The 12,963-nt window shown below is 38.2% G+C and overlaps 2 protein-coding genes across 5 annotated transcripts; both read left to right on the top strand.

The window, feature by feature from the left end:
- The first annotated feature begins 205 nt into the window (after window positions 1-205).
- On the top strand, window positions 206-1,268 carry LOC131221784 (uncharacterized). The gene is made up of 3 exons (XM_058217091.1): window positions 206-367; window positions 443-907; window positions 1,009-1,268. The coding sequence occupies exons 2-3, from the start codon at window positions 623-625 to the stop codon at window positions 1,138-1,140; spliced, it is 417 nt and encodes a 138-aa protein (XP_058073074.1). The 5' UTR covers window positions 206-367; window positions 443-622; the 3' UTR covers window positions 1,141-1,268.
- Window positions 1,269-1,979: 711 nt separating this feature from the next.
- Window positions 1,980-11,419, top strand: LOC131221782 (uncharacterized). Of its 4 annotated transcripts, none has more exons than XM_058217089.1 (5): window positions 5,071-5,799; window positions 5,893-5,976; window positions 9,599-9,670; window positions 10,665-10,723; window positions 11,126-11,419. In XM_058217089.1, exons 1-5 carry the CDS (start codon window positions 5,644-5,646, stop codon window positions 11,265-11,267), a joined length of 513 nt encoding a protein of 170 aa, XP_058073072.1. In that variant the 5' UTR covers window positions 5,071-5,643; the 3' UTR covers window positions 11,268-11,419. The 4 variants fall into 4 exon arrangements, 2 of the variants coding, with proteins under 2 accessions (XP_058073072.1, XP_058073073.1); XM_058217090.1 differs by having other exon boundaries at window positions 11,107-11,205; XR_009159588.1 differs by lacking the exons at window positions 5,071-5,799; window positions 5,893-5,976; window positions 9,599-9,670 and adding an exon at window positions 1,980-2,069 and having other exon boundaries at window positions 11,233-11,419.
- The last annotated feature ends 1,544 nt before the right edge of the window (window positions 11,420-12,963 follow it).

Raw genomic sequence — 12,963 nt, 5'->3', positions numbered from 1 at the left:
TGAGTAGTTACTAAAACCTTCACATTATGAAATTATACAACTGTCTTAAGCTGAAATTTCATAAATTACTCTGTTGATGTGTCACATTTTAGGTCCGTAATAAGATAAATACGGAAAATTGAAGAAAACAATGCATTGGCCACACTGCAGGCACGAAGAGCTTTACGCGAATACGTGAAGAAGAGGTAATTTTTTATTAATCACCTAATAATTTGATGTCAATCTATTTCTCATATATAACTTATTTAAATAATGATAGAGAAACAAGAGGGCCAATGGGGAGGATTTAACCCGAGTAGATATGTTCTTGTTGACACATACATGCAAGAATGGGATGCCTGTGGATGAGGCCTCAGCAAGAGCAATGGTATGTATCTGTATCTTCTTATTTTGTTTAATCTTTTAGCAATATCAAATCTAAATTGGTGATTTTTAATTGTAGGAACAATTAAATGAACGAACTTCGCAGCAGCCAAAAGCTTCACATAACAGCACTGCGAGGAAAGTTATATTCTCGGAAGTCATGGGTGACGAACGGCATGGCCGTGTCCGCACTTACGGGTTAGGTCCCTCTCCTTCTGATATATAGGGCACAATATCCCACAGTGTCCAGTCCCAAGGGATGACCTCCAATGCTCAGAAGATAGATGAACAATATGAGGAATTGCATGCTGAAATATCTTCCCTAAGAGAAACTATGGCTGATAGAGATGCTCAAATATCTTCACTAAGAGAAACTATGGCTGATAGAGATGTTCAAATATCTTCACTAAGAGAAACTATGACAACATTGATGGCTGCCATAACGAATCCAAGCATTAATCTAGCTACATTATTAGGTATTTCAGCTAATCTCAACTTGAACCAACCCTCCTCATCATCAAGCCACTTGGTTCCAACCCCTCAGGTAATTATAATATATACATGTATATTTTTATGTGTAATATGTTTTCAATTATACATAGTTCGAGCTGTATACAAGAATTGACATTGATTTATCATTTATAGAGAGACTTGGTGAATAAGGGGAATTCTACGAGTTGCACTAATGTGACTCAAGTTCTTCTTAAGAGTATTGTAAGGCCTGGGGATACTGTAGCTAAAGGAACCGTTTTGAGCACGGATCCATTGCCAAAGTAGGGGGGCAAAAACTTGGAGTTGGTTTCTGGGAAGTATCTATTCAAGTGGCAATGGTACATGATGAGGATTTGATAAGGACCCATGGACGATATAAAACAATTGGGGATGAAATTGGAACGAGTATTGCTTGGCCCACCACTTTATGTATGGTAAGTTTTTATTTTTTATTTTTTATTTTATTATTATTATTATTTAAGCAATAGAACTTATTGTATGAGATTGTGAATAGTAATTGATTTATTTTTGTTATTTTTTATAGGTTGCAGACAGAAATGGATGATGACTACATGAGAGAAGTTTTTATTAAGTATTTGGAACTGTAAACATCTTTTGTAAGTGGGGGTAGTAGGGATCTGTGGTTTCAGACTTTTGGATTGAGTTAGACACATCTAAACAATTTATTTTTATCTTAGTTTAATTATAGAGGGCACATCTAAACTCATCTAATCTCTTTAATTTAATCTTAGTTTTATAAGATTATGATTTGTGATTTGAATTTTACATTTGCATGTCTTTAATTTAATCTCTTCTGTTTGCATATTTGTAAGGTAAGAGTTCTTATCATACCTTTTAGTAAATTTGCATCTAAGTCTTAGGCTCCATTTGGTCTTCACATCAATCTTTATGAATATAATTTTTTTCTGAAACCAAATGGAGCTTAAGCCCTTTTTTAACTCCGCCAATGCAACTTCTTGCATTGCCGGTCCCAAGCCCGGGTAAAGGAGGAGGGAAAAGGGCGACAAGGTGAGTTGTATTATTTTCTTCCATTTTATGTCTTTTGTGATAGTATTCAATTAAGTTTAAGTTTAATACACTCATAAAATGTTACTTCATGGCAGCCTTACGTTGACTTGGCGAATAGCTATGGCACTGGGAAAATGTCAGAATTAGAGAGTTGTCTTGAGACAAACATGGAGAAGTTCAAAACTGTGAGTTCTCTATCTTGAATTAGTTTTCCTTACTTTTTGCCAAAGCTTGGTAATCAACATTAGATTTTTAAACAAAGTTCCTGGTTCAGTAAGTCCCCTAGAAGAACGAATCAACACTTCCCTGGATGATATGGAATGGACCAACTCTTCATAGGGGGTCAGACCTTGAAAAAAGGAGCTCTTAACTAACCCAAATGCCTCAAAAGGATAGTCAACACCATTAACAGAATACTTATTTTGGAAGTGGAAACTCATATCCTCAACCAATCTTTTAGCAATAAAACTTCCCTCGGTCATAAAGTTGAAGCCTCAAAAAGCCAAGTTGTTGAACAACCTTACTGATAGCTGAATCATTTTTAGAATCTATCAAATTACCTAAAGCAGATAACTTTAAAATACAAGCACGATAAGCAGTTTTACAGTTTTCAGGTAGCTTTCCACTTGCAACTCTACAAGTTCATTGTAATTTGATCTCAAGTGAAGCAGCAAAGGTGATGTGTCCTGGATCATTCAATCAGTGTGTTTTCCGCATGGTAGTCCATCATGTTCTGGACTAGGCAGTTCAGATTGATGGATTGAACTATTCAAATGGATAGATGAGACTAGGAGAACTGTAACTTATAATGCTTTAAGAGCACTAGAGAATTTCCCTAATATAAAATATCTAAAATAAATAGCTGAAGTGCTATTGTCCAATGGTTGAGATCCTTGCTATCCAAGTGAACACCCAAGTCCAGCACAGTCCAGTAAAAAGTACAAATTTACAGGACAACTCAACCTAGAATGCAGCTGAGTCGAGTTCACTGGGTCAGATGCCTAGTCAAGTCATCGAGTTTTGGAACTATGTCCGAGAGGAGCTAAGATGATGGTGGTGGGTCTATCAAAACACCTAATAAATCAGGTATGGGCAGATTACCAGCCTTCTAATCCTATGGATTGGGATACCAACTAACACTTCCTCTCACACAGCTGCTCATCTTGAAATACTTGAGATATCATGGTGCGATCCATGGACGACGACAGCAAATACCTAGTGGAATCCAAGAAATAAGGCTGCAAAACATCGACGTGGCTAACTGAAATGAGCGATACAAAGCCAGGGTCAGCACATACACATTAGTGGCTACACTCATCACCACTGTCACCTTCGCTGCCGCATTCACAATGCCGGGTGGGTACAGGAATGACAACCCAAACCAAGGGGCTACAGTCCTTGTGAAGCATTGTCATTCAAAGCTTTCTTGTTCTCAAATACAATCACATTATATTACTCACTTATCGTCATTGTTTGCTTCATCTAGGCATGGGGTCATCACATGAGTTTTACGTGATATGCTTATGTGGGGCCATCGGCTTACGATCATTGTATGCCTGGTGCTAATGGTTTCATTCATGGCAGCTGTGTATGCAGTGGTTGCACCAGAGTGCTTGTGGCTAGCTATTTTGATCTTGGCTATTGGTTGTAGTGGGCCATTCCTTGTCTACTATGTACTATTTGAAAAACCGTCCACAGAGGACCTGTACGGTGAGCCTTAAGCAAAGCAGGTTCTGGTAAAACTGGTGAAACACACATAGCCAATTGTTGCGCAATCTCTTTGTTCAAGAAAAAAAGTCCTAAACATGAGTTTCAGTGACAATAAAGAATCATGCACTAGTTGTAAATTCAGACTACCACTATGAGAACCACAGATTTGCTTTTCAACACAAAACAGCTCCAAAACTTTTGCCTTTACTGGTAGAGACTATGGATAAAATATATGAACACAATCCCCATCAAAAGCCACACCTAGGGGAGCACAAATAAGAGGATTGATCTTAACAGTATGGTCGTCATGCACATAGACAGAAAATGCTTGTAATGAATGTTTATGAGTACTAGGTGGCCTATTAATGAAAACAATGTCTCCGTCCATAATACGCCTATTTATGATTTGACCAACTTTCAAATCTGATTTAGTTTACTTTGATTCTCTTTTTCCCAATTTGGTTTTGAAAATTTTGAATGTTAGAGAAGTGCTACTGTGATTTGTCTGGATGTATTTAAGTGACTATTTTGTGTGTTCTCTACACCATAATGAAGGACCACAGCTGGTCACAGAAAGTTGTGAGGTGCATTGGACATAAAAAGCTGAAATATTATGCTTTTGTACTATTTCAATTCCCAAATGGAAAAATTGACTGTATGCTAGTGACAAAGGTGGGTGTAAATTGTGGCTGCTCCCTTTTTGAAATTATTGCTTGGTAACTTCATCTGTCAAACATACTTCCTTAACATGGGTTTTATAAGATAGTTCCAGAATATACTTGTACTATACTGCATTCGGTTCCATAAGAAAGAGGCGTTCAACTATCGGGCCTATCTTTCTTTCAGTTTTGATGTGTTAAAAACTGAATCAGCAAACTGAAGAATGCAATCGGTGCAGTAAACTGCAGTTAATTTGAATGGAAAAAAATATCTATTTTGTATACAAGAATCCAGGTTGTATACACTAAAATGATTTAAAAAAATAATAATAAAATCTTTTCATGCACTAGATGATAACTAAACCAACCCATTGGTGCAAACTTTTAAATGGTTACATGATTTTGCATCTCCGTGGATTACACGAAAGACATGTGAAATCCAAGGCGAAAGAAAGGGGAAAAAAAAAACAATAATCATCCAATGATGATTTTCAAGAGAATTATTGAAAGATGGATTCCAAATTTGAGTTCTTGTTTGGGTAATAAGTGGAAATCTCATGTTCCTCTCACAATGCTCACCTAGTTTCTTCTACCAAGAATCCAAAATCTGGAGAAGTGTAAGGATTGCTTGTTGGAATCCACCATTTTCTCATCAACAATAGTTGGGGGTGGAACCTACACCTCTGCTTCATCAACAGGAACTAGGAGAATGCGCAAACTTTTTCTCATCAACAAAAAGTAGGAAAAGACCCTTCAACATGTTTTTCCATCAGAAAAAGCTCACATTATTAGTATTGACATGCTTGAACAGTAACTGCTTAAATCTGAAGTGTACGTCCTCACAAAAATAATACAACCCTTCTCTATGAAGGGGAAATTTGATAACAATGGATGCTCACATGTGCGTGTGTGTGCATTGCACATCTTCATCTCAATGCTTAATTCTCATTGTGAGTTGTTGCTGCATTCAAGGAGTAGTTGCAGAAATAATTTTCAAATGGATACAAAAAAGGTTGCTAATACTCGTGCGAAAGAGGAAGCAGTGAGAAGGTCACTCACCGTGGATTCCTTGTTGCCTCTCCCTTAATGTTGTTTTGTTCTCACCCTTTTCTCTCTCTTTATAAAGCTTTGGTTATCTTTAAAAGATGGGGAAAAAAAAAGGAAAAAGAAAGAAAGAAAGGAAAAGAAAAAGAAGAGATTTTTTTTTTTTAATGAAAGCTGAATCTTCTTTTGGTTATTAAAAGATAAAATGTCTTCTTTACATAGCCAGGCAAGGAAAAGCAGATTGCAAGCATTATAATATTGTATTAGGTTATAACTTCTTTCAACATGTTAATGGTCACATCCCTTGTTGGTTCTGTTTATTATATGCAATTTCTTAGATGACTTGATGCTTGTTTGTTCCTATAGAAGATCTCATGTGCTTGCTAGCCTAAAGTTGCAAATGTTATTTTCCACAGTCGATGCACCAACATCGCATGGGTTCCTGAAAGTGAAGGCACTTTTGTCGTTGCTCATGCCAATGGAAACTTATGTGTATGAAAGAGTAAGTCCTAACACTAGACAATAGTTGGCTTTCTTTTAACAGTTTGTGAATTTACATGGACTGCATGATACTTAAGTTTCATAATTGTCTTAGAACAACGATTGCATTGGCGATTCTTCATTCCCTGTCATCAACGACCAATCTCAGTTTTCTGTTACACATGCACGATCCAACAAGGTAATTTGGCCCTGATCTTTTCCAACCATTTTGAGTTGTCAAAATATATCATCAGCCCTTGTAACGCCCTGAAATTCGGGGGTCGAGCATAACTCAGCTCCCGAGTTCCAAAACATCACTTATGCAACATATTTAATGATGGATGTATGTTGACTGTATTAGTGCATAAAACATGGAATAGATTAAGCCAAAACACAGATATAATTCAGGGATAAGTGAAGAAAGCAAGTGGAAGACTTATAGAAATATATGTGTACAAGTGCAAATCCCTGAAGTACGTATACATACCAGGTCGTAATGAAAGTGTTACTTATCAAAATTACAAGTAATAGATTACATCATTTAATTCCCAAAAATAATCTCAAAATCCGGCGCATCAGAACAAGGCTCGCTAGAACCCGTCTGAAAACTGCATATAAGATAAAGCAGCCTCATCATCATCCATCTCCCGCTCTGCCTCAGAAGTCGCATCAACATCTGCAACATCAAAACCTAAGACAGAGTCTGGTGGGTGTTTAACACCGCCCCAGAACGTGGGAGTGAGTGATCAACTCAGTGGAATAATAAGGCATTGGTTAACATGTTATCAGTTCAATCAAGCAGTAATGATAAAGTAGAATAAGTAAACAAGTCCTAAGTACTCTTGTTAATGCAAGGATGTATGCAGAATGATGCGTGCCCTCACGCGTACACCCTCAGCGTCTTCATCTTACGTTACACATGATACCACCTCAAAGTGCGCCACGTCTACAAAGCACATGCAAATGCGGTGCATGAATATGATTACCAAGTTATTATTAGTCCTTTTCATATAGCAGGATTGGGAAGCTAAGATACCTTCCTCATATCACCATCCAAACAGTGATCCATTCTAGGGTCGTCAGTCCTAGTCATCTCATACGATCATATGGTCTGAGGTCATTGCAAAGGGCTCGTCACCAATCAATGCACGCCTATTATACCTTCATTACTACACCAAGGCTTGTCACCTCAATGCGGTATCCAGGCATGCTCGAGGTTACTACAAAGGGCTCGTCACCAATCAATGTAGGCCGACAGCACGAATATAGTGTCCTATACTACCATAATCAGCTCACGAGTTTGGTTGCTCACTGGTCACTACGGGGAGGCTCGTTACCCCAGTGTAGGCCGACAGCTCGACCACGGTGTCCCATACCACTATGTCCGGCTCATGAGTCTTAGTGGATTAAGGTACCATGGTTAATAGGATTTCAACGGTAAGTTTGGTACCCTAGATTCAAGCAGTAGTGTCCATACATGGTGAACATACATCAAACAATCGGGTTACTTGACGACTCGACTAGTACGAGCGCACGTTAGGTTGAACGACATAGAGTGCGCAAACACTCCGCGTGGCCAAACCACTACCGCCAACTCTAATACAACTTGGGTTCGTCTAATACATCCTACGTGGCGAAAGCAACCTCATCCACGATCTTAAGGCCGATTACCGATTTCCTGGACTAATGCATAGTCCCACACACATTACACTACCACAGATATTCGTATTGAATGTAGAACAGTAAAGGAATAACAACTTCAATCATGTGGTACTCAAGCATTTGAAGAATATCAACTTAACATAAATGTAAGCATAAGTAATGCTTGAACTTAAACAACAAGGAATGTAACTAGCAAGAAGGAAATCATACACGCTAGTGGGAGAGTTGAGAATCACTCCTCAACGCCCATACTAGGTGGAAACATCACACTTTAGATCATTCAGACATTTCTACAAACACTTAGAATACATAATACAACATATATGACGTATGTTGAAATACACACATTTGGACAATTTCTTTTACCAAGGGGTTGTCATACATACATCTAGCATACATACATGACAAATAATCATGGCAAACACAAGTGCATATTTTATACGTATACGGTACTTTATACATACACATAGAATACACAAGTCTCAATATAACACATGTATATCAGGAACGCAAAGTAAACACAACATTTGGCATGTGAAATCTCATCCATAACAAGAATAAATCATTCACTGGCATTGAAAGCCTTGAAAACCATAACCTATACACTTAAAGTCCGTACCTTAAGCCAGAAAAGAACACCGAATTGATTTCAGACGAGTTGTCTTCGTCAACGGTGATAGAATACCCTAAAGCAAGAATAGAAATAAGATACAATAATACCAAGACTATTCTAAGCTCTAACACAGATTAGGGTTAGGTTAACTTAACCAAAGATGAACTCAGAATCGTCAGAATAACGATTCAAAGTGAAGGTTCAAGGATGATGGAGAACAAGAAAGAATCTATGATGATTCACCAACTTCTCTCTCACTTTCCCTCTCTTTCCAAGCTAGGGTTAGAGAAAATTCGTATGGAAAGGAGAGCTAGGGTTTGAAGGTCTATAAATAGGCCTAACATTGATGAAAATAACCCCAAGGTCAAGGTATACTTAGGGTATAACCAAAACCTGCCTCTCGCGATCCAACGAAGCACTTCTGGTGGGCCAAATGCCACGAAAGGTCGGACTTAAGTTCACTGACCATGGATCTAGGTCAAGCTGAGTTTTCGTACCAACCAAATCTTTAGATCAGCCGTGGCGGACCACACTCAATTCAACCGTCACAGAATCTCGATCAGGTCCACAAGCATAAGGACATGCCTGGGCCACCTTCCCTGATCAGAGGGTGAAATTGGGTCAGAATCCAAAGATCAGATTGCTTAAAATCATCGCCCCAAGCGACACGACTCAGATTTCATAAAATCACATCTACTTTCCAACCGTTCTCACACTCTTCACTCCAGACTCAATCAAATCGACCCAGAACATCACATGGACTTGATTTTCGAGGTGATGGTCAAGCCCAACATGGTGACCGCAACAGCCTAAGATCATCGCTATCGGACTTTCGACGCGCGGTCCAGGTCCGATCCAGAACTTCCAAAAATTCTCTAGAACAACTGGATTTAGCGATGGATCCCAGATTTCAGAGTAACATGGCGCTAACTAATCTACAGGTTTTGAGTCATGCAGATCCAATTTAAAGTGATTGATGCAAATTTCACAAGCAATCGAGTATAGTGCTAATTACCCCCAAAAACAACTACTAAGGAAAGATTAACACAAAAATTCCCAGGTCATTACAGCCCTGTTGCATCAAATCAAATGAGTGTCAGTCAGACAATTGTTTTTGCACCATGCATCTAGGTACTAATATCTTTTGACCTTTCAAAAAACAATCCTAGATTTTGTTCTAACTGAATATTAAGATGCATGTTTACATATTTAGGAATAATAAATTTTCCCTTAATGGGGCCTAAAAGCACATATTGTTGACTTAGGCAAACATGGAGAAAATTGTGAATCCATCCATCCATCATGATGCATGCATACACACATTCACAAACACACCTCATCCATCCATCCGTGCAAGCATACATACATCCATCCATACTCCATCCATTCATGAATGCATATACACACATAAAAACATGGATTTCATCATACAACCATGCACGCATTAAAAAAATGAAATGGAAAATCAGGTTGCTTGTTTTGAAAACCAGTCACTTCCATTTTCTGTTTTTTTTTAAGACTAAGAATTTATTCCTCATTGTGGCAGGCATACACGAACAAGCTGGAGAACAAGGTTTCACGTCTGGAAGAAGAGAATGAAAGGTTCAAGAAGCAGAAGGTCGGCATTTCATCTCTCCTTGCGATTTTTTTTTCTAAATGGGGTTGCAGGACCATGCAGAGTTGGTTATATCTAAGTTTTGGTCAGATATTGCCTGAGAATTAGATTGTGTTTGTTTTCCTTTTGGTTACATTTTAAGGCATCTTATGTTAAAAAAGCTAGGATTCAGTGGCCTTATCATTGTTTTTTGTTTGTTTTTCATTAGTTTCTCATAGCAAGTTGCGATTTTGGTTTGTTTCCTTTTGCTATTTAAATGCTAGGAATTTACTTAGCATTTAGAAACTGCAGGCTGCTCCTTGTTTATTTTTCTTTGTTGGATAGACTTAGTAGAAGAGAAGTATCTTGTCCCAACTTCTTAGGGTCTGCTTCAAGGATCTTTTTTTTCTTGGTTGCCAAAATTCTTATCTAGGACCCTATCTTGTGCGAGTGAAAAAGCCATCTTGTCCATTATCACCACCTCTATCATGGTCTTGTTAGAGTATCTAAGGGCCCGTTTGGCCGGGTGGATTGGAAGGGATTGAATGGTATTAGGATGGATGGCATGGATTTCTAAGTAATGATGGTGTTGTCAGTGGATTATCTTAAGATCCATGGGATTGCTATATCCTTGGATTGCTATATCCAGTCTATTTGGCACGCCTAGCCAATCTGGGGATTAAACCTTCCCATCCCTTCCAATCCCATGAACCGAACATGTCCCAGGCAAATTTGAACGGATTAGGGTGGATTGGAGGGGATTTAAAGGTAATGATGGTGTTGTCAGTGGATTGTCTTAAGATCCATGGGATTGGGATCAAATTACCAACTCTGTTTGGCATGCCCGGCCAATCCCGGGATTTAACTTCCAATCCCTTCCAATACCATCCAATCCCTTCCAATCCGACCGGCTAAACGGGCCCTAAGGTAAATTAATGGAATCATACGAATATGAATGAACTGAATCAATCATATTTATCATATACATTTTGACTGTTGAGTTTTCTTATTTCTTCAGGTTTTGGATGCTTCTTGTACATGCCTGACTAGCAATGAAATCCACTTCAAGAATATCAGGTGATGACTTTTGTTTGCTTTTTCTTTCTAAACTTTTTCATACTTGGTGTGTTTTTCTTACTGGTTTTCTTTTACAAGGCCAATTTTTGTTTCCTTTGTTGCTTATGATTTGCAATACCTGCCAGCAAGCAATTGAGTAGGGGTTATATTGTGGTGCTTGTAAGCCTTGTAGCACCGTATAGTTTGATACAATGACAATTTATTCATGTGATTGAAGTTCCAATTGAAGGCAAATCATTAAGAAAAAATGAAATGAAAAAAGAAAGAAAAGAGAAGAAAAGTTCCAATTGATACAATGACAATTTTTTTTTACTGTGACACTTTCCCAACTATAGAGGTGACTTGTGAAGCTGATTGTCCTTTTATTTTCTTGTTTATCATAGGCCTTGATTGTTTATAAAGGTTCAAGTCTTCAACAAATAGAGGGCTTGGTTCTGCAGCACTCTACAGCTCCAAGCAGTATAATCTCAATGCTGTGCCACTTATCGAATCAGCTATATGCTTCTCAGCCCATTGCAGGGAAACTTCTCAGGGAGGAATTTAGGCTCATTGCAAGAAAAGGGCCTATATTACACATAGTGGACACGTGATCATGGCCAGTGAGGTTGGTGTTGTAGACATTTGCCAAAAGATGTGGTTAGGAAAGGAAGACATATGATCGGTGTAGAAGGGGACCGTACTGAAATAGTTCATGTGAAAGGCTAGGAAAGGAAGACATTTATAGTTTGTTTTGAAAACTTTAAATAGACCATTAATTGCAATTTTGTTGATATTGTGCTAATTGTTGTCTTGATGAATGTTAGATTATCGGGTAATTCATATTCTTGTCATTCAATCATAGGTTTTTGATAGTTATTCAGATAGAAATTTGATAGTTAGATTGATGGAGATTTGATTGTAGGACAGCAATTATAGGAAAGGATTAGTCAGAATTAACAAGAATTTGTGTGAAAGGATTAGTAAAGAATTAAGAGGAATTTCTATTATCGGCTTAGCGGCGTTTTTAAAAGCTTTTAGCGGCGTTTCACTGATCTTTTCGCAGCACTTGCTACATCTTTTAACGGCATTTTTAGTACCTTTAGCGGCATTTCTAACAAAATTTACATACATTTCTTATCACTTTAACAGTGTTTTTATCGCTTTTAACCGGCGGTTATTGGAGTTTTTATCGGCGTTTGTACAATTTTACCGATGCTTGGTGGAGTTTTTAGCAGCGGTTCCACTGCCTTTACTAGCGCTTTCAGAGTTTTTAGTGGCAATCACAGAAGCGCCGCTAAGGTATAGTAAGCGCCGCTAAATTCCACTTTTCGCGGCGGCTGTTAAAAACGCCGCTAAAAATTGGAGACCGTCGGTAAAACATACAGCATAACCCCCTTTCAGTGGCACGTGCCCGACCGCCGGTAATTCTTATACCGGCGGGTTTTTGGACTTTTAGGGGCGGTTTCGGCCGCCGGTAATGGTCATTTTTCTTGTAGTTTTGTTGGAACCAACCCGAAAGGTTGTAAATCAGTCCTCTTTTTTTCAATAAAATTCTCTCTTAAAAAAAAAAAAGGAACTACAAACCATTGTCCATGCACACCTGAATCCTGTGCGCTAATACCTTAAGCACGCGTAGTTGGTAACTGCTATCTGCAAATTAACCTATTTCGGCACATTGTCGATTCAATTGCCAGTCTTGGCATCTGAATTTAGATCCCATGGCATCACCAGTACTCACCACTCATTCTACCCATCACTACTACTCATATCTTAGACCTTGTCGCTGTTGATTTTATTATTTTACTAATAAATATTGTATTTCTTTACAAACTCAAACTTTTTATACAACCAAAGAAAGAAAGACGGGTATACAACTATGGGATAGAGCAGTCCTGGGTTCTATTAGACTGATAAATAGGAACCGAACTTCTCACATATATAATTGGGCACTGAGGCTGTCAGCACTTTGGATATGCAATTTTCGTCTTCCATCAAAGGGAAATTTTTAAATTTTTTCATGGGAGTGCTGCCAAGTCACCACTCCATTTAGAACAACGGGCCTTCTCCTTTTGGTTGTTGGCCTGACCCGAATTAGAGTTCTGCTGTACAGCCTTGGGCCTTTTCTGAATGAAATGAAAGTTCCTTTTTAAAAAAAATGTTATGGACGTAGCTGTGCTGTTTACTGATCATGGAGCATTTTTTGCCTCCTATTTTTACAACTTTTTTTTTATTTAATAATAATAATAACATTAACTTACCTC

This window comes from Magnolia sinica, chromosome 12 (assembly GCF_029962835.1).
Source record: "Magnolia sinica isolate HGM2019 chromosome 12, MsV1, whole genome shotgun sequence".
Taxonomy (NCBI): domain Eukaryota; kingdom Viridiplantae; phylum Streptophyta; class Magnoliopsida; order Magnoliales; family Magnoliaceae; genus Magnolia; species Magnolia sinica.
Note: the sequence above shows the minus strand (reverse complement) of the source record. Positions and strands in the feature narration are given on the sequence as shown.

What these genes read in the sequence shown, in the direction of transcription:
- LOC131221782 (XM_058217089.1), top strand. Translation starts at nt 5,644, where the DNA reads ATGCTTGTTTGTTCCTATAGAAGATCTCATGTGCTTGCTAGCCTAAAG. An exon ending in AAAGGTTCAAGAAGCAGAAG is followed by an intron (nt 9,671 to 10,664) that starts GTCGGCATTTCA and finishes TTATTTCTTCAG; the next exon opens with GTTTTGGATGCTTCTTGTAC. An exon ending in ATCCACTTCAAGAATATCAG is followed by an intron (nt 10,724 to 11,125) that starts GTGATGACTTTT and finishes TTGTTTATAAAG; the next exon opens with GTTCAAGTCTTCAACAAATA.
- LOC131221784 (XM_058217091.1), top strand. Translation starts at nt 623, where the DNA reads ATGACCTCCAATGCTCAGAAGATAGATGAACAATATGAGGAATTGCAT. An exon ending in ACTTGGTTCCAACCCCTCAG is followed by an intron (nt 908 to 1,008) that starts GTAATTATAATA and finishes TATCATTTATAG; the next exon opens with AGAGACTTGGTGAATAAGGG.